Source organism: Ochlerotatus camptorhynchus, unplaced genomic scaffold, assembly GCF_037179485.1.
Source record: "Ochlerotatus camptorhynchus isolate MF236.1 unplaced genomic scaffold, CSIRO-AGI_Acam_v1.1 ptg000077l, whole genome shotgun sequence".
NCBI classification, from domain to species: domain Eukaryota; kingdom Metazoa; phylum Arthropoda; class Insecta; order Diptera; family Culicidae; genus Ochlerotatus; species Ochlerotatus camptorhynchus.
The window spans coordinates 8,049,145-8,070,705 of record NW_027040567.1 but is presented as its reverse complement, the minus strand read 5'-3'; the positions used below and the strand labels follow the sequence as shown (position 1 = coordinate 8,070,705).

Below are 21,561 nucleotides of genomic sequence, written 5' to 3'. Positions count from 1 at the left end.
TTGTGCGTGTATTTTTGAAATCATAGTATAGTATTTTTTATATTTAGAAATATTTTTTTGATATGCATAAAGAGGAAATGGTTCTTATGTTGGCCTATGGATCTGAGATTGGACCCATAACTAAAAATCTGATATTTATCAATTTTATCTAGGTATATGAACGCGTCATTGGGGCGGTACTAATGGATATTTTTGGTCGCTATTGAAAATTTAGTCGATTGCTGAATTTATGTATGGGCCCAAATTAGGGAATTTAGAGCCATTTCCCCTACTTTGGGTTTTAGGAAAGACGTGTTGATCGGAAATCCATATCAAATTCTTCTCCTTCTAAAGAGCATTTTTTGATGTCGTCGTTGGTGAGGTCGCCACCGGGATAACAACAAGTTGAACAAAAAAATCTGTCGTAATTTTTGTGTGATATAAGGAGCTTGGTGGCCTAGTGGCGATCGATTTTACATACTGAGTAGAAGACCGTAGGTTCAATCCCACGCTACTTCGTGCTATTGAATCGTTAGGACATCAATCCAGCACATCGTTTACCAAAACGAATCCTGCTGCAATTCCAACCCTTTTATCCAACATCCCAGTGATGTCTCGGGAAGTGCAAAGGTGTTCTCGACTTTCATTAAATCGAATATTACGTTAACATATTTATTCCTACCCATTTTTTTTTCTTGAACAGCATTTGAACGTGGACAGCGCTAGTATTGCCTATTTTTAACCAGTATTTACACATTGAGGATGATTGCTAGTCCCATGCAATGTATATCGGTTCGCTGTGTAATTACAGCTGATCTTAAAATAACGGAGTTGCATCTGTAGTAGATAGAGCTAGTGTGGAATAAAGAATGAGTAGAGTCGAGTAAGCGTGAAGCGTGATAGACCGTATGTAAACGGAATCTCATTGGTTAGAGAATTTTGATAGGCTAGCAGGTATAAATATGAGGTACCTTAGCTCGTTGACGGCATATCCCGTGGGGAGCAACACGTACCAGCATCCAGATCACTGGCGTGCACAGGGTGGGGTAAGGTGGGGCAATTGCCCCACCTTTTAAAAATAAGATTTTTATTTCCATGTTTACAAAATTATGATATAAAATAACTTTCTTGATAACTTGATTTGAAGGTAAAATAATTTCATTTCATAATATAAGGGCACTGGAAACCTTTTATTGCATCAATTCCTTTGAGATGGTGCCTAAAAATTGCACCACAAAGGTGCATGAAGGAACACTTCGATGAAATTTTTTTGGTTAAAAAATTGCCCCACAGTGGTGCATACAAAAAATTCTGGTGTATTTTTTTTTTCAAGGGTGTTCGTTCATGGAGGGTTAAAAGAAGAGGGTAAATTTAAGGTTGAAAAAATTCACCCTCGTGGTGGTAAATCGAATAAAAAGCTTTTTATTGATTATTTCTGGTGTCAAAATATCATCAAGGTGGTGCATGGAGGGACTAATCAAAATGAATAACTCTGATGAAAACATTGAATCGCGCTAAAAGTTTGGAGGTGCATATTTAACTGAAAATTTCTGGTGGAAAGTTCGCAACATTGTGGTGAATGTAGAAGCAAGGTTTATTCAATTTTTCTGGTGCATAGTTTTCATCGTTCTGATGAATGCAAGCTTCATTGAAAATTTATGGTGGAAAATTTGCACCATTTTAGTGCATGAAGAGGCAAAGCCTGAAAATTGCACCACAAAGGTGAATGGTGAAACAAACTTCACTGAAAATTTTTGGTGCATGCAGGAGCATGCTTTATTGAAAATTTCTGGTGCAAAATTTGCATCGCTCTGATAAATGAAATGAACAGAATATTTCTGGTGGAAAATTTACACTGGTATGGTAAATTAAGGCACAAGCTTTATTTAAAATTAAGCTATATTGAAAATTTATGGTGGAAAATTTGCACCGTTCTGGTGAACGGATGGGCAAGTTTTTAGGAAAATTTTTGTTATTAAATTTTCATCCTTCTGCTGAATAGAGAAACAAACTTCAATAATAATTTCTGGTTTAAGAATTTGCACCATTCTGATGATTGGAGGGAAACTGCTATACTTAAAATTTCTGATGAAAATTCTGAAAATATTTGTTGGAAAACCTGCAACATTCTGATGATAGGAGATGTAAGCTATATAAAAAATGTCTGGTGAAAATGGAAGAAGGAAATCTGCACCAAGCAGAAGATTGGAAAAGCAATTTTTATTTAACATTAACGGTGGAAAATTATCATCGTTCTGGTCAGTTGAAATTTTCTGGTTTAAAATTACCTAAGGGCAAGTTTGTATTGAAAATTTCTGGTGTAAGATTTGCAACAATCTGCTGCATGGAGGGCAATTTGAATTGAAAATTCCTTATGTAAAAATTGCACAGTTCTTGTGAATGGAGGGGCAAGCTTTATTGAACATTTCTGAGAAGAACCTCAAGGGTATTGAATTCTGAGGACAGTTCCAAAAGAAAAGATTGCTGGAGATGATTTCATGAAAATTCTGCGCATAATTTCTAGTGAATCCTGCAGATAGTTTCATGATAATTTTAGAAAGAAAACCGAGAGAATCCAATCTTGAATGAAATTCCAAAGGGATGTTGACGAAAATTTCAAGGGTAATTTTAAGCTCATTCTGGGAAGAATTTCTGGAGAATGCAGAGGAAATTTTTCAGAAACTTTGGGGAAAAGTTCTAAAATATTCCGAAAAGAATTTCAAGGACAGTTCTAAATATTTCTGGAGAGAATTCAAAGAAAATTCTGCGGATAATTTCTAGTTCATCCTGCAGATAGTTCCAAGATAATTTTGAAAAGAATACCGAGAAAATCAATTTTTGAGTGAAATTCCAAAGGGATTTTAAGCAAAATTTCAAGCGAATTCCGAAGATAATTTCTAGCTCATTCCGGGAAAATTTTTGTTATTAAATTTAATCCTCAGATTAAATGCACCATAGAAAAAAAATGCACCTTCTTAACAACATTCCTGTGCACGCTAGTGATCCAGACAGGTGAGTCATACTCTGAACCTTGACAGCCCAACCAAAGATCTTATCAGGCTCCGTAGCACCTTTCGTAGGCAGTTCCAGCGTTCTGGACAGCCCCACTTGAAGACCAATGTCAATAGGCTAACCAAAATTATCCAAGCCTGAATGGTGGAACTCAAAAATAACGATTTTGCCAACAAGATTCGCTCTCTTCCAGATTGTGCAAAACCATTTTGGAAGATGACCAAAATTTTGAAAAATAAGTCGAGACCAATCCCTTCACTTTCCTCAGTTGACCAGTACTTGGACCCATCCCTACTCATAACCCCAGTTGAAAAGGCCAATGCTCTTTGCCAATATTTTGTGATTTCACATAATCTTGGCCAAACCATGGTGAGCCCCCATGGGCCTGCCGTACTGGAGGCAATGTCTAGAGTCGCTGACACCCCCGTAGTAGTGCATGATGTGACTGATGAGGTGATAGCAGCTATTAGAAGCACTAAAAACATGAAGGCCGCGGGTTTGGATGGTGTAGTCAACATCGAGTTGAAAATCTTGAGTATTGACTTCTTCAACCATCTTACCGTTATCTTCAACAAATGTTTGGAGCTTGGCTACTTCCCCGCATGCTGGAAGTTATCCTAAGTGATTCCAATACACAAGCCGGGCAATGATCCTACCACTGCCAAAATCTATCGCCCCACCAGCCTCTTGTCCTCCATCTCGAAGCTATTCGAAAAGTTGATACTCAGCCGTCTGCTGGTGTTTTCAAATGATAATAACATCTTTCTCAAAGAGCAGTTCGGATAGCGGCGCCGGTGGTGTAGTGGTAAGCGTGATTGCCTCTCACCCCAGCAGGCCTGGGTTCAATCCCAGTCGGCGCCGCCGGGATGTTCTGAGGCATAACATCTCTGATCACGCCTTCCTTCGGAGGGGAAGTTGTTCCCCGGTTCATGAGTTGATGGGTTGATAGGTAGGGTCCAGTTGTGGGAGCTGCCTTCCTGGCGTCGGTAGCATTGGTGCTCAGCACGGAAAACAAGATCGACGGAGAAAAATCATGGAAAAAAAAAGAAAAAAAAAGAGCAATTCGGGTTTAGGAAAGGCCACTCTACCGTCCACCAACTCGTACGAGTTACTAACATCATCAAGCGGAATAAGTCCGTTTCCAATACATCTGCCATGGCATTGTTGGATGTCGAGAAGGCGTTCGACAATGTCTGGCATGATGGCCTAGTGTACAAGCTGCATCGATACAACTTTCCGATCTACCTCGTGAAGATCATCAAAAACTACTTGTCGGGCAGATCATTCCAGGTCTACTTGAACAATGTCCCCTCTGATACGTTCAACGTTGATGCAGGGGTCCCTCAGGGTAGCCTGCTTGGGCCTATCCTATTCAACATTTTCACGTCAGACGTTCCTCCCCTGCCGGGTGGTGGCATCCTGTCAATGTTCGCAGATGACACCTCCATCATCTACAAGGGTCGAGTGATCCGTGCTCTGGTGAGTAAACTACAATCAGGCTTGGATGTTCTATTCGACTATTTCAAGAGCTGGAAGATTTGTATCAATGCAGCTAGAACACAAACCATTCCTGTTTCCACACTCGAATTCACCTCGGCTTGTTCCGCCTGCTAACGTCAAGGTCCATGTTGATAGTACTCCTATTGAATGGTCGAGTGAAGTAATCTACCTTGGTCTCACCCTGGATAGCAAATTGCTATTCCGATCCCATGTGGACAAGACATCAACCAAGTGTAACATCTTGTTCAGGTCGCTCTACCCTCTGATAAACAGGAAGTCCTCCCTGTCCCTCAAAAACAAGCTTGCTGTCCACAAGCAGATCATTCTGCCGGCTATTGAGTATGGTATGCCAATCTGGGAGAGTTGTGCTATGTGCCACCACCTAAAGCTTCAGAGGATATAAAACAAGATCCTAAGAATGATCCTTAACAGTCCACCGCGAACTCGTAATTCTGAGATTTACCACCTGGCCGGTCTTCAAACACGAGGAGCGATTTCGGTTATCCAGTGATTTTTTTATGAAATGACAAATTATGTATCTTGACGAAGTTATCTCTAACGGATTATTTTATATGGATAGCTGTCATAACGACTTTTTAATAATTATTGTAGCACTGCAAAAACTATTACTGTTCGCCACGAGGGTGACGATGGATTTTTAATATTTGGTTTAATAGTAGATTAATTTAAAAAAAAATAGTCTACAAAGGTTTGAGCCTCGCGCGCGTATTACGGATATAGAGGACTGAATTTAACATTTGATAAAAAAAAATGCAATTTTGAAGCTTATTTGGAAGATACCTTGAATTAGTAGTAAGTTTTCTGGCAAATGTTGGGGGTTCATGAGCATTCCTGACATTGCTGAAAATTATGATAGCATCAGATTGCGGGGTTACTAGTGTAATAGGATGCTTTGTTGATTGTTCATTAACTCTTGATTGCTTGTAATACTTATGAATATTTTAGGCGGACAAAGAGGCGAACATTTATATCGCTGTGAAGCAACTGTAAACTCTAGCGGGAATTTATATCTGTAACTGAAACCAGTTCGATTTTGTTTGCCAACCTGGTTAAAATGTCATATTTAATTATCTTAAAGATAAATCGTCCAGCTCAAACCTTTCTAGGGGTAAGAGGTGGGACCATTATCATCATCATCATCATCATCATCAGCAACATCTCTTTCGCGGTTTTTTGTGTGCGTACCCCGAAATGGGGAAGCATCGCTCGCGAAGCCCGGTGGAGGACCAGGACCCCGGTGAATTAAGCTCGGGTGTACCTACAGCGACCAGGTTTGCTGTTCTTCCCATCGATGGGAATACCCAGCCAGCTGAGACGGAAAAGCGCAGTAAAAAGAGGAAGAAGCATCGATACCAGTGCGATGGCACGATTGGTCGCGACGATGTTACCGCGACAAACGACACCGATATCGGCGATTTCGGTATCGCTGATGAAACCGAAAATGCCAGCCCAAGTGCGGCAAACGTCAAACTATCCAACAAACATTCGAAGCAGCATAAGAGCTTATTCAGGCAAAAATATGCTTCTTTAGCTAAAAAATTGCTTATTCAGTTTATATAGTTGAAGATGCTAGTTTCAAATAACAGACTGTAGTGGTTATTTTTATACGATAGATGGAGTAGATGAAAGCATAGAGTTGATAGTTCCGTTAGAGTACGGCAGTGTGAAGATTGCATATAGATATTAGAATAGCGAGCTAGAACAACTATCGGAACTATCAACTCTATGCTTTCATCTACTCCATCTATCGTATAAAAATTACCACTACAGTCTGTTATTTGAAACTAGCATCTTCAACTATGTAAATCGTTGACTTCACGTAGAAGTAATACTAAAAACATATAGTCAAAGTGCTTATTCAGCCTTTAGTCAGTCCAAATTGTTTGTTGGGTACTACCGTTGGTAGTGAAAATGCAGTCCCTTAACACGCTCATCGCTAGCTTCACGTCAATGGTCGTTAAAGCTGTTTTCAAGCTCAGTAGAATCTGAACAAAAGAGATGGTCCGCACGAAAACGGAACACGACCTGGTGACATCTTCCCCGAAGAAGTCCAAGGTGGAATTCTTCACTCACGATATTCCAGGCGAGAAGCCCTTCAAAGTGGTCATCCGAGGTTTACCGAGCTTCGACCCGAAGTTAATCGAAGCGGAAATCAAGGACCGCTACAAGTTGGCCCCGACTGCCGTCTTTCGGATGACAAGGAGGGACGAGAACGTCAAGAAGTATCCGGATTGCTTTTTCTTGGCCAAATGCGACAACTGTGGTGGCGCTCATCAAGGGTCCGACAAACAGTGCACCAAACGCGAAGATTTTAAGCGGATCCGAAAGCAGGCGTTTACAAGAAACCAACCAGGACGAAATAAGGACAATACGCCGGCATTCATAATGGAGGACTTCCCACCTCTTCGTGCTGCGCAACACAGTCAAGCAAATCTGCGGGTGCAATCCGGCCCTCGTCAAGAAACGGCTGGTGCTTCAGCTGGAGAAAGCTCCCCATCCCTCCTGGATACTGGAGACAACCACCAGCACAAAACGTCAATCCCGATCTCTTCGCTGCAGATGAGCTGTTGAAGATTTTCGTCGACATGACCAGCGCTCTTCGTCAGTGTTGCAGCAAGCCCGGACAGATCCAAGTGCTCGTAATTTGGTGTCCAACCTAATTTACGAAAAGCGTATAATAGAAATTGTTTTTGTACGGATTCTAATCTTTCTTTGTGATTGAAAAAGGAGACCATACAATGCTGCAATATTCCAGTGTTGACCTCACATAGGCAATATATAGTGTTTTAAAGCCTAGCATGTTATTTGCCCTGTGAATAATTGTGTTGTAATGGTCTATGAAAGTTAGTTTAGGGTCTAAGATAAATCCTAAATCCCTAACTCTGTAAAAAAATTTCTACATTTTGATTTCCTAGTGCAATTGAAATATTTGAAGTTGTTCTTTTCCTGCTGAATGATATTAAGTTGCATTTGTAGAATATGTGTATTTCATTCCGGAATATATTGATGTCTTCTTCATTTCTTATTTCCAAAAAGAGCTTCATGTTGTCGGCATAAATAAGCAATTTAAGTTTTCTGAGAATGAAAGAAATGTCGTTTACGTATAGAATAAAAAGAAGAGGTCTCAAATGAGAGCTTTCGGGACGCCTGAAGTGACTTGAATTGGACTCCACTTCTTTCCGGCGGTTAGTTAAATATGATTCAAGCCATTTTAGGAGCCCTGACTCAATTCCATTTTTTTGCAATTTAAAAAGTAGCATTGGTATGTCTATGCGGTCAAATGCCTTGCTAAAGTCTGTATATAGAGCTTCTACGTGGTTTCTATTATCCTTTGCATTCAATGAATAGTCTATAATTCATGTAAATTTGTCGAGGTCGAGCGACCCTTGAAAAAGCCGTGTTGCATGTAAGTAATTCTATTTTTGATTTGGAGAAATAATTTTTCGTTGATAATTGACTCGAAAAGCTTAGGAATGCAAGAGATAATGGCTATACCACGATAATTAAGTACGTCAGATTTTCGACCAGATTTAAAGATAGGTACTAGAAATGAGCTTTTCCAATTTTTTGAGAAGGTTCCAGATTCCAGGGACATATTAAAAATCCAGAACAATGGATCAGTAAGTTCCATTGCTAGACATTTAATAAATACTGCAGGAATTCCGTCAGGTCCAGGACCTTTTGAGGCATCTAAATTTTTTAAAGCCTGCAAAATATCCTGCACTTAAAGTTGATTGAGGCCAATGTCCCTTGAAAATTCTGTAAAAAAATGCAAAATAATCGCGGTCGCGATCTTTTTCAGAAAATGTCGTATAGATTTCTTGAAAAAAATTGCAAATAGATTGCAGTTTTTTCCGAGCTTTCATCGACATTTTCATCGAGATGCATTATTGAAGGAAAATTGTCAGATTTTAATTTGGTTTTTACGTAATTACAGAAGTTCTTTGGACAGGACTTTATTTCATGTTCTGTTTTTACATTATATTCTTCAAATGCAGTACTGATAGCTACATTCAGTTGATCGCATATATCCAAATAAATTAATAAATTATTACTGCTATTGTATTTTTTTTTATAAATTTTATGTGCTTTTTGCTTCCGATTTTTCAAGTTTTTTATTTGCCTGTTAAACCAGACTGGATTTTGTGTGTTTCTGTTGCGTCTTTTTTTCTTCAAAGGAATTTATTCCGAAATTATTTCTGTTAAAATTTTGTAGAACACGTCTATACCAATTTCGACATTTCCTACATTCCTTAAAATTAATTGCCAATTGACACTGTTTTATTTAAATTTTATTTTTTCATATTCTGCTAATTTGAATTCAAAGACTTCTTCGTATTCGCAGTCGTTGGATCTTTGGTTTTCATGCACAAATAAAGAATGTTCAATTGCTGTGTGAAACGTTTCATTTTGCCACAGTGGATTTAAAGATTCGGTCACACAGAAATCTTCATAAATATTCGTTAGTAAAAAGTTCAAATAGCAATTGTGTTGGTTTTTTATGTGGTTAATTTGGTTCAGTCCTAAATTAGCAGTTCTGTCAAAAATGAACTGCAATGTTTCATTATCCCCAACGACTGGGAGTAAGATACATTCATTTTCAGAGTCCAGAATGAAGTCAGCTTGGCGTTGATTAAAGTCTCCATAGATGTGAACTTTAACCTCACGAGGAAGCTCAGATAGAATTTGTTCAGCACTTTGGAAGAAGGCTTCATAAGTGCTTTTATGAGCATGGTCTGGTGGAAAATACACTGAGGCGAACACGTCCGTTTCACCGGCTATGTGTGATTTTACCCAAATATGCTCAAATTCTGTAAATTTGGCAGGCATAAATCATTTTTATACTAAGTCTGCATTCTCTCATTTTATACCGACCTTTGCGTCAGCACGGAGAGTTGCGATTTAGCGTAACTTTTATACTATTAAGCTTTCAATATTTTTTGAGTGTAGGTTTGTATCAAATTTTTTGCATTACCTAATTTCCGATTTTCTTTTACTTGACCATTTCGTTTGATTCCGTGGAACTCCGCCTTCAAAATTACGTTTCACTTGCGTGCTGCGAATATGTTTGATGAAAAAAAAAACCATTTCGTATTGACCGCCAAAAATCTCGTGTTTGAAACAACTCAATATCTACTACAATTTCTGTCAAACTAATATCTCTTCAGATGAAAATTTGTTTTTCATGAAGATTCCATACCAACGGCAGCCTGTCGTAGCTTTGGGTCAGCTCAACCCATCCACATTCTTTAAATGTATTTTAAAGCTCATTGCTACACAGGTTAGCCCGCTAGCAGAAGTAAAGTATAATACAACAGCGGAAAAAACAATAGTGTTATTATTTTTAGTTTTGTTTTATACATTGGTTGGTGGAAAATGGAGTGGGCGAACGAAAGGAAAGTTAATTGAAAATGCTAGAGCTCTTGGTGGGAGACCTTTGTATTGGATATTCTAGATGGATAGTTATAGTTCATAATGATTGCTTTGCTGGGACGTTACTTTTCTAGAGTTTCAATATACAACGATCATTATGCTTTAACTTCACTAGCTGAAAACAATTTTAGTTAAAGGATATTAACCTTTCAAAATTCTGCACAAACTTCTGTATTTAAATCATCATAACGATCGGTTTAAAATACTAAATTCCAAACTATGGATAAGCCATGACTTCTGAACTGTCGTTGGCAGTTTTATAGGCTTTCCGTCATATAAATAGGACGGACATACTCTTTCATGATTTATTCTAGATAAATTTTAATGTATTTTGAATTTCCTTCGATTCTTAATGTAGCTCCCAAAACTCCATATGTATGTATGCTCAGAGAAATCTCTAACCATCCGGTAGTAACGACTCCATCAGTCGAAATTGAAAACACAAACGATCCGACCGGGTAGGTGCTAGGAATAACATTTCCGCCGTGTATACAAATCGTTAAATTTAATTGCTTATTTGCACCGTGGTTAGGGGATGTATCGTCAGGAAATCGTAAAAGTTTAATCAATCAATCGTGTGCCAGATTCAATCGCCCGTAATGAAAGATTCTAAAACGGTACTACTTTGCCGTTTGAGTGTTTTGATTGAGTCAGTACCCAACAGACATGGATAGAGGTACCTTCTTCTTCTCTGGCATGTTGCATTTGATGTTCGCAAAATGAAACCAAATAGATCTCGTTTCTGCTTACATTATTGGCATGCCTGTCATGGACCGAATAACTGCGAACACATCAATGAGCATTATTCATTGCTCCAACGAACGCTAAACAAATTGTGTATTAATTTTTAAAATTAGCTTTCCGAGGAAACGATTAATAGCTCAGCAGGCCATGGCAACTTGATACTTGGTTTGCTACAATCCGTTTTGAATCCACCCCGGATTTGTTGCCTCTAAAACACGGTCTTAAACAAATTGAGCGGTTGAGCGGTTTAGCGAATTTTCTATGGTATGATAAACATTTAATCCAAAAAGTTCTCGCACAACGATACCATTCTTCCAGGAATCCGTATAATGAAGGTACAGCATCTCGTTGCCGTTTCCACACACATAAATATGGCGATGATGATGATGATGATGATGCTGGAGCGTCTTTCTACAGACATACACAACCCTTTAGGACCTTTATCAACATCTTGACTTTGAAGCATGTGTTCCATTTCTAGATGGTGAGAATCAAGCAGACGTCTGTTGGTGTTGGAAGGATTCGTTTGGATTGAAATTCATAAACTGCGAAATTATACAGGATCAAAGCGCTTACCATTATAAACGATAGCATACCCATCCCATATAGCGTTTACGTTGGCAAAAAATAATCAGATAATGTTTTAATTTTCTACTTCTCCATGCCAAAACTTGAACATTACGCCTTCTCTTATCTTAGCTCTTGTTGATATGGAATTTTTTAGGCTTCGCTGGGTACAGAATTATCAAGAACATAGTTCACGGAAAACTTTTCTCGTACGGTTTGATACACTGCTTCCCTTTTTCGAGTATGGAGGTATACATTGATAGGATCCACGAAAGCATTCATAAAAAAATATAGGTAGAAGAACTCAAGGAAGACTCAACTCAGTAGTAAAAAGCTAGTAGTAGAAAATAAAGTTTGTCCTCTAGTCTGCAGTATCGAAAAGACACGATTAGGGGACCGCATGGCAAATTTCAAAGCAAATTTAAAAAAAAACATGCGGGCTGGAAGATCTCTTTGGCATTCAAGGACAAGTTTGTAACATAATGGTGTCAGAGACTGATACCCTTATTCAAGTGAGCAATGCTCGCTGAAACCGCTCTTTGGACAAGGTTCTAAAAAAACTGTTTTTTTGTACTCATTCATTATGAAACTAAAAAAATCGATCAGCAAACTAGGGGCTCTAACAGTGGTCAAAAGAGCTAAATTTTTGCGTATTTTTTATTCATTAAAATAATTATAGGGGAATTTACGTATTCTCGGCAACCTAAGCAGCGACCTTCTTTCTATAGCCTTTTTCTCTATGGAACGCACACATATGCAGGTTTGGTTTGTTTACTATCTTTTGCTGCCAGCTGCTCTAACAATTTCAGTCGAAAGAATTGTCAAAAACTGTTTTGACACGCTTTTACAAAGCTCCAATCTTCTCTAGTGAGAGCGAGTATTGTCGGCAACCAGTTTTTCTTCGGCAACCGTTCCATTTGAACTGCATGTAAATCTGCTGTTCTATTATCGGCAACTCGAAATCAGCTACAATTTGTAGTGCGTGTGTTGCATTTCAAGAAAACCTTGCTAGATTGCTTTTTCTCAGTGGTAAAAATATAGTCAAATTGAAGCTGAAAGCATAAAGAATCGTTTGCATGCATTCAGCGAAGTGTTTTCGTAAGAAAATCCAGTGAAAATAGTGTTTCAATTTGGGTTGCCGAAAATAGTCTGTCATGCCGAAGCCGTCATTTCCCCTATCTATCTTTTAAATTTGTCGAACCTCTTAACGGAATCCTTTATGAAGAGCTTTGAGTGGGTTGGTTTATTTCCTTTATATTCCATTATAATTGCTTATCTTTTGACAGATACGCGTATTTCGTCTACTACTTGCAGACTTGATCAGTGCCAAGTACTACTAACAGTGATAAGCGCGCGTGTCTCGGAAGCACCGAAATTCGGCGAGCCCGTTTATTTCGAGTGTCCATCTCTACCCATCCCGGTGAAAGATCACCATCATCACGACGTCTCCATTGTATCGCCACCTGCAGGGGCAAGCAAGCAGCAGCAAACGGCATAAGTATAATAGGATAGTTTTTTTTTCGATTGCCTTGCTATTGTATAGCAAAGTTGCCTTGTGGCTCTCCCTAATAGGGTGGGGCATTTTTACAATTAGTAAAAAGTTAATTTTTTTTTAATAATTTATTTTTTTTATTTTTTTTTTGTATGGTTGCTCGCACACCGGGTAACATAATATTAACAACTAGTTGTTAAGTAAATTAATTGGTGAAATTTTTTTTTTTTTCATTTTTAAGCGGTTGTGCACCGCTTTTGCGCAACACTTATGGCGTCTTCGGATTAGACCTGTGCGCCGCAGCGCCACGCCGCCGCCGCCGACGATTTTCATACGCCGCCGCCGCCGATGAAATTTAGCCGGCGCACCGCCGCAGTAAAGTGGCTCACGCCGCCGAATAAATTTATGTCACGCCGATGATAATTCCGTAACATCTTTTCGGTAAAATGCATCTTGAACGCACGCTCGTTCTTGGCTACTAAAAATTGAGTGAAAAACCACTCAATTTAATTAAAACCAGATCTACTCTAAATTGAGTAACACAGCCAGAACTGTCATTTCTTCTCATTCTAATAAATAAATAAAATTTGTAAATGAGTCAAAAATACACAAATGGGCAAACATTTCGTTTCCTTTATTTTTACCCTTCTTACAAAGAAGGGTATAGATATCACTTGAAAAACCGACTATCGATCCGAGGCCCGGAGGGCCGAGTGTCATATACCATTCGACTCAGCTCGACGAGATCGGAACATGTCTGTGTGTGTGTGTACGTGTGTATGTGTGTATGTGTGTGTGTATGTAACGAAATGAATGCGCTCACGTTTCTCAGCAACCGCTCAACCGATTTGGACAAACTGGGAGGTCTTGAGGTTCCATTGAACGCTATTGAACGGTTTTGGAATCGGTGAACCGGTTCCGGAGATATGGCCGGAATAAGATCCGGTGAATATGGACCTTCACGCTGGATTTAACGGAAAACGTATCAAAACCATCATGCGACACATCAAATTACTACAGAATTCAAAAATAAGATCAATGCAAGTCGTGTTAAGTGTTCCAGACCACATTGGATACACTTGGACATGTTCCGTGTACCCCGGGGAAGTTGCTTGAATATGAATTGAATTAAAACCCAATAAATCACATTGAAATACGATGATAAGGTGATTGGTAGCCTCACCAAATAGACTACACCCGGATATATTCCGGGTACCCCCAGGCAGTGGCGTAGCGTCACTGGATGACACGGTTGTGGGGGGCTTGGTCACTGATAATGACAATAAAATAAATAAACTTGAATAAGTAAGAAGGATCTGATCACACCATAGGTGGATAAATTCGGGTTTTTTTCTTTGGGATTAATAAACCAAAAGCTATATCAAGCATTTTATTTTATAGCAAACATAATTCAAAACAATTACCTCTCAATACAAATGATTTGTTTTCCGTCGATCTTGCTTTCCGTGCTGAGCACCAATGCTACCGACGTGCCAGGAAGGCAGCTCCCACACCTGGACCCTACCTATCAACCCATCAACTCATGAACCGGTAGCCAACGGCTTTACTTCCATTGCGAAGGAAGACGTGATCAGAGATGATATGCCTTAGAACATCCCGGCGGCGCCGACTGGGATTGAACCCAGGCCTGCTGGGGTGAGAGGCAATCACGTTTACCACTACACCACCGGCACCGCTACCCAAACAACGTTGTAGGTGGAGATATTCTATGCTTTTGGAAAATTAGAAAGCTGCAGTATCCTTGCATGAAATCCAACAAGGCTCCAGGGGTCGATCGCATATCAGCAGAGATGCTCAAAGCTGACTCCATGCTATCCGCTCAAATGTTGCACCAACTATTATGTAATCTCTGGGACACCGCGACTTTTCCAGCCGACTGGATGCAGGGCGTCTTAGTGAAGGTCCCAAAGAAGGGGGATCTGAATGTGTGCGACAATTGGCGAGGCATCATGTTAATGTGTCATTCCTCGCCGATAGCTTGAAGTAGCCGGACGTAGTTTGTTCGTGTCTCCGTTGCGGGTATTGGTTTCGTAGCCGGTGGAGTTTTTTTTCCCACCATAGTGGTTTTTTTATATCGCGCGTTTTACCTACCGTGGACGAAGTTCAGTGCCCAAGGCAACCGCAGTCAGCAGAGGAAGTAGCCACCTTTAGCGACGCTATAGGTGGACTATCATCTCACCGTCATCGTCTCATCACCACTCCAAAGCAGCAAGCAACAACAACAAAGCAGCAAACGGAGTGGCTGCACCAGCTCACACAGCCGGCAACGGCCGGTGTTAAGTATACTATACAATAGTCTTCTCTAGCCCATTGCCGCGCTTTTGTTATAGAATTTTGCGCGTGGCTTTGCCCTCTCCCCTGATAGGGTTGTGAGGGCTATAGTGGTGCAACTTCTTGCAACTAGTAAAAAGTTTTTTTTTTTTTTTTTTTTTGTAATTTTGTTTTTGTTTTGCTTGGTTGTTCATACACTGGGCAACAAAATATTAACAACTAGTAGTTAAGTAGATTAATTGGTGAAGGTTTTTTGAAGTATTTTTTTTTTTTTTTCCTTTTTAAGCGGTTGTGCACCGCGTTTGCGCAACACTTATGGCGTCTTCAGATACCTACGTTGCGCGAACTAGATACTATCAACCGTCTTCAAAAGGACCATGGGTTGTCTTTTTTCGGCCTAAAAATAAACCTTTGAAAACTCTCGACATTTCAAGAGACTTGCTGCGTAAGTATCCGGGAATCTTGGTACATAAAGAGAGATTCAATAAACTGCGTGTAGAAGCACCGACTTATGATGTGGCAAATAAAATTGCTGAACATGAGCTGTTTAGTGTTGAGTACAACATCTACATCCCTTCTCGAGATGTGGAGATAGAAGGTGTGGTCTCCGACGCGAGTCTGAGTGTCGCGGACTTAAAACGAGCATCGGGTTGCTTCAAAAACTCGAAAATCGGAGATCAGGTACAGATACTGGATGTCAGGCAACTGCATTCAGTATCTTTGCAAGATGGCATAAAAGTTTATCAGCATTCAGACTCGTTTCGGGTGACTTTCGCTGGTTCAGTTCTCCCAAACTTTGTTAAAGTTGATGGTGCTTTTTTTCCGGTGCGGTTGTTTGTACAGAGGGTATATAATTGTACCAACTGCAAAAGGCTGGGACACTCGGCCAGCCATTGCGGCAACAAAACTCGTTGTGGCAAATGTGGTGAAAACCACAAAGAGGATTCTTGCCACAAAGAATCAGTAAAATGCGCTTATTGTGGCGAGAATCCTCACCCCTTGCAGGAGTGCCCGATGTACAAGCAGCACTCCGATAAAGTGCAGCGTTCAATCTCTGGACGCTCCAAGCAGTCATATGCACAAATGGTGAAGGCTGCATCAGCCGTCCAAGATGAAAATCAATTTTCGATTTTGTCAGCTGAAGAATCGGACTCTGACTCATCCGATGAGGGTGACTCTACGGTGGTACACGCACCTTTGAAAACGAACGGATCCTCAAAACGAAAATGCTCCTCCCCGAAAGTGCGCCGTAAGAAAACTAAAGTCACTCCCAGAGGATTGCAAAATTCCCAGGGTAATGGGGATGAAAAAATTAAATCGAAGGCTCCTACTGCTCCACTTCCTGGCTGCAGTAAGGATTTTCCGCCATTACCCAACAAAGATAAGAAAAACAAAAAAGCTGCTCCTCAAACTTCTCAAAAGAAATCCAAGTCCGAACGCGGTTTGCTAGCTTTTTCGGACATTGTGGAATTCATAATAAATATGTTCAACATACAAGACCCTCTTAGAAGCTTAGTTTCTGCCTTGCTTCCAACACTAGAATCATATCTTAAGCAATTGACTGTTTCATGGCCCCTCTTTGCATCAATCATATCTTTCGATGGATAATTCGTCGAACGAGGTTGAAGATATGATCACTGTGCTACAGTGGAACTGCCGTAGTCTAGTGCCTAAGCTAGACTCGTTCAAATTTTTACTTCACAATTCTGATTGTGATATATTTGCTCTCTGTGAAACATGGCTTTCTTCTGATAAAGAACTCAACTTCCACGATTTTAACATTATACGCCTGGATAGAGACGATTCTTATGGAGGAGTACTTTTAGGGATCAAAAAGTGCTACCCTTTCTACAAAATTTCCCTTCCTGCTCTATCCGGCGTCGAAATCGTTGCTTGCCAAATAAATGTGAAGAACAAAGATCTTTGCATAGCTTCAGTATACGCTCCACCAAGAACCTCCGTTAGCCGTAGTCAACTCTGGAATCTAGTTTCGATTCTTCCATCCCCAGTATTATTTCTGGGTGATATGAACTCCCATGGTACTGGGTGGGGCGATCTATATGATGACAATAGAGCGGCTATTTTTTACGATTTATGCGACGATTTCAACTTGACTATTTTGAACACTGGTGAAGCGACACGTATAGCAAAACCTCCGGCTCGAGAAAGTCGACTCGACTTATCTTTGTGTTCAAGATCGCTATCACTGGATTGTCTGTGGAAGGTTATCAATGATCCCCATGGTAGCGATCATTTGCCAATCATCATTTCAATTAAGTGTGCCCCTCACTCTGCAGAACCATCTCGAGTTCCATTTGATCTTACAAGGAACATAGATTGGCATAAATATGCAACGGCGGTGACAATCGGTGTCGAATCAATAGATACGCTTCCACCATTGGAAGAATATCGATTCCTCGCCGATTTGATATACAAAAGTTCACTGGAAGCACAAAAAAGAAAAGTTCCAAGTGCGCCCTTCAAAAGGAGACCAGCCACACCTGGATGGGACGAAGAATGCACAAAATTGTATGTAGAAAAATCTGATGCTTTCAAAGCTTTTCGTAGACACAAAACTTCCACATATTTCGAGGAATATTCAAAGCTTGAGACAAAGCTGAAACAATTAGTCAAAGAAAAGAAACGCGGTTATTGGCGCAATTTCGTCGAGGGACTCTCACGAGAAACCTCAATGAACACCTTGTGGAGGGTGGCTCGGAACATGCGTAACCGCTCATCTTCTAATGAGAGTGAAGAATACTCCAACCGATGGATATTCGATTTCGCTAAAAAGGTCTGTCCGGACTCAGCTCCAGCACAACACATTCTTCGAGAAGCGTCTCCGAGCGGCAGCTCTCTGGATAGACCATTCACAATGCTGGAATTCTCTATGGCTCTTCCTTCATCGAACAACTCCTCACCGGGAAGCGATATGATTAAATTCAATCTTCTGAAAAATCTCCCAGATATCGCTAAAAGACGCTTGCTAGACTTATTCAATTCCTTACTAGAAAACAACATTATACCGCCTGAATGGAGACAGGTCAAAGTAATAGCCATTCGAAAACCTGGCAAACCAGCGTCTGACCATAACTCATACCGTCCGATTGCGATGCTTTCGTGCATTAGGAAATTGTTGGAGAAAATGATCCTTCGGAGACTCGATCGCTGGGTCGAATCAAATAACTTGCTATCAAATACACAGTTTGGGTTCCGCAAGAGCAAAGGAACAAACGATTGTCTAGCGCTGCTTTCCTCAGATATTCAACTGGCCTTTGCGCACAAGGAGCAATTGGCTTCAGTATTCTTGGACATTAAGGGGGCTTTTGATTCAGTTTCCATTGAAATTCTGTCAGACAATCTGCACAGATGTGGACTTTCTGGAATTTTAAATAATTTCTTGTACAATTTGTTGTCAGAAAAGCAAATGAACTTTTCCCTTGGACAACTGACAACTTCCAGAATTAGCTACATGGGCCTACCCCAAGGCTCATGTCTCAGCCCTCTTCTTTATAACTTTTATGTCAAAGATATCGACAACTGTTTGGCAGAACAATGCACGCTAAGACAACTTGCAGATGACGGTGTGGTTTCCGTAAGAGGTCCACATGCCATGGACTTGCAAGGACCATTGCAAAGTTCCTTAGATAACTTGTCTTCTTGGGCTAGGAATCTAGGGATCGAATTCTCGCCGCAGAAAACTGAACTGGTAGTGTTTACTCGAAAGCGGTACCCAGCCCAAATGCAACTTAATCTTTTGGGCAGAAACATTACTCAATCATTGTCTTTCAAGTACCTTGGGGTCTGGTTTGATTCAAAGTGCACTTGGAATACCCATATTACGTATTTGAAGCAAAAATGTCAGCAGAGGATCAACTTTCTCCGTTCAATTTGCGGCACATGGTGGGGTGCTCATCCGGGAGACCTCATAACGCTTTATAAAACAACAATTCTCTCTGTTCTAGAGTACGGCTCTTTCTGCTTTCTCTCGGCAAGAAAATGCCACCTTATAAAATTGGAACGAATTCAATATCGTTGTCTGCGTATTGCTCTTGGCTGTATGCATTCAACGCATAACATGAGTCTCGAGGTTCTGGCAGGAGTAAAACCCCTCCAGAACCGTTTCTGGGAGCTCTCTCTCAGAATACTAATCAAATGCGGAGTGACGAACACACTTATAATTGCAAATTTTGAAGAAATTTTTGAGCTGAACACACAATCTCGATTTATGAGAATCTACCACCACTACATATCCTCGGATATGTGTCTTCCTTGTTATACTCCAGACCGTGCTCACTTCACCAATCGCAGTTCCTCAATTGAATATGATCTATCCATGAAACAAGTGATTCACGGGATTCCAGATCAACTTCGAACTATTATTATCCCACGTATTTTTACTGAAAAGTACCAACACGTCAATTGCGTGAACAGATATTTTACAGACGGGTCTCGTCTCAGTGGATCCACTGGCTTCGGTGTCTTCAATGAAAACTCTAGCGCCTTCCGCAAACTTCAGGAACCTTGTTCCGTTTATGTTGCTGAGCTGGCAGCAATCAACTTCGCTTTGGGGATGATTTCCAACATGCCCGCAGACCATTACTTCATCTTCACGGATAGTCTCAGTTCGATTGAGGCTATTCGGTCGATGAAACAAGGTAGGCACTCATCTTATTTCCTTTCAAAGGTAAGGGAGCAGATGTGTGTGCTGGTCGAAAGATCATATATGATTACCTTTGTATGGGTCCCCTCACATTGCTCAATCCCAGGCAATGAGAAGGCGGACTCTCTCGCAAAGGTGGGCGCGCAGGAAGGCGAATTTTATGACAGGCAAATTTCACACGATGAATTTTACCATTTAGTGCGTCAGAGTACCCTTTCGAGTTGGCAAACCGATTGGGACAATGGAAATCTTGGACGGTGGTTACATTCAATTATTCCTAATGTTTCTTCGAGAGCGTGGTTTAAAGGCTTGGGCTTAAGTCGTGACTTCATTCGCGTGATGAGTAGACTTATGTCCAACCACTACTCGCTAGATGCGCATCTCAATAGAATAAACCTCGTGGACAGCAACATATGTCGGTGTGGAAACGGTTACGACGACATCGATCACGTAGTTTGGCAATGTACGGATAATGACGCCGCCAGAGAGCGACTTTTGAATACCCTCGAGGCCCAAGGAAGACAACCCTATATTCCTATCAGAGACGTGTTGGGTACCCGCGATCTCTGCTATATGCAGTCGATTTATGTGTTTCTGCAAATGTCTAGTATAAGAATTTAATTCGTTTGTCTTTTGTCTCTCTTTATTAGTTTTTGTTTGTCTTGTCCCCCGTCTGGATGAGTCTCATCGTCGCCCACTGGTCACCATAGCCGGTCGAACTCCAGACGAATCTAGAACCTCACTACCGTTCATACTGGCGACATCACTCTGATGAGACAACGAAACCCTACCCAAGCTCCTCCCCTTTTCCTATCCTTCGACAATGTACCCCTCTAACCTCGAGTAAGCCGCGAGTAATCGGCCCAACTCCTACTAGACATAGAATTAAGTGAATTTTGTTACAAACAAAGAACAATGAATTATCGGCTCCGTAAAGCTAACGCGATTGAGCCTTACAAATAAACGAACTAGATAAAAAAAAAAAATGTTAATGTGTATTGTTCTCAAAGTTCTGTGCACAGTTATCCTGAATCGGATACAGGAGAAGATCGACGCGACTCTCCGACGGCAGCAAGCAGGATTCTGATCTTGTGTAGACCATATTGTCACGCTCCGTATCATTCTGGAGCAGGTCAATGAATTCCAAGAGTCCCTTTATTTGGTATTCATTGACTACGAAAATGATTTCGACCGACTCAATCACGAGAATCTGTGGAGCGCCCTGAGATGCAAGGGAGTCCCGGATAAAATCGTCAACCTCATCGAAGCGCAGTATCAGGCTTTCACGTGCAGAGTTCTGCATAACGGAGCCTTGTCTGACCCTATCCGGGTAGTCACTGGTGTGAGACAAGGATGTATACTATCACCGCTACTGTTCCTCGTCGTAATCGACGAGATCGTGGTGGGTGCAATTGACCGTGTACCGAGCCGTGGGCTTCTTTGGCAGCCTATCAGCATGGAGCATTTAAACGGCTTCGATTTGGCTGATGATGTTGCTCTACTAGCACAATGGCGCTTTGATATATAGAGTAAGCTCAATGACCTAGGCGAACGCTCCTCTGCGGCGGGTCTCACCATCAACGTCAACAAGACCAAATCGTTGGATGTCAACACGGGCAACCCTTCCAACTTTACGGTAGCGGGGCAAACAGTGGAGAAAGTCGAAAGTTTCCAATATCTTGGCAGCCAAATAGCGTCGGACGGCGGGACCAAGAGCGACATAGGTGCACGAATCAAGAAGGCTAGGGCTGCCTTTTAGAGTTTACGAAACGTATGGAGATCAAACCAGATAAGCCCGAATTTTCAACTCGAACGTGAAATCTGTGTTGAATATACGCCAGCGAGACGTGGTGTGTAT

General features: G+C 40.8%; 2 protein-coding genes across 2 annotated transcripts in view; one reads left to right on the top strand and one right to left on the bottom strand.

Annotated features, from left to right (window-relative positions):
• The window catches only part of LOC135697742 (substance-K receptor-like), an 82,451-nt gene that overhangs the window by 49,762 nt on the left and 11,128 nt on the right, over positions 1-21,561 (bottom strand). The window lies entirely within an intron of this gene.
• Positions 7,098-21,561, top strand: part of LOC135697676 (PAS domain-containing serine/threonine-protein kinase-like) — a 42,313-nt gene continuing 27,849 nt past the window's right edge. The window contains exon 1 of the mRNA XM_065217448.1: positions 7,098-7,151. Coding sequence (XP_065073520.1) covers positions 7,098-7,151 — 54 coding nt within the window. The remainder of the gene's footprint in view (positions 7,152-21,561) is intronic.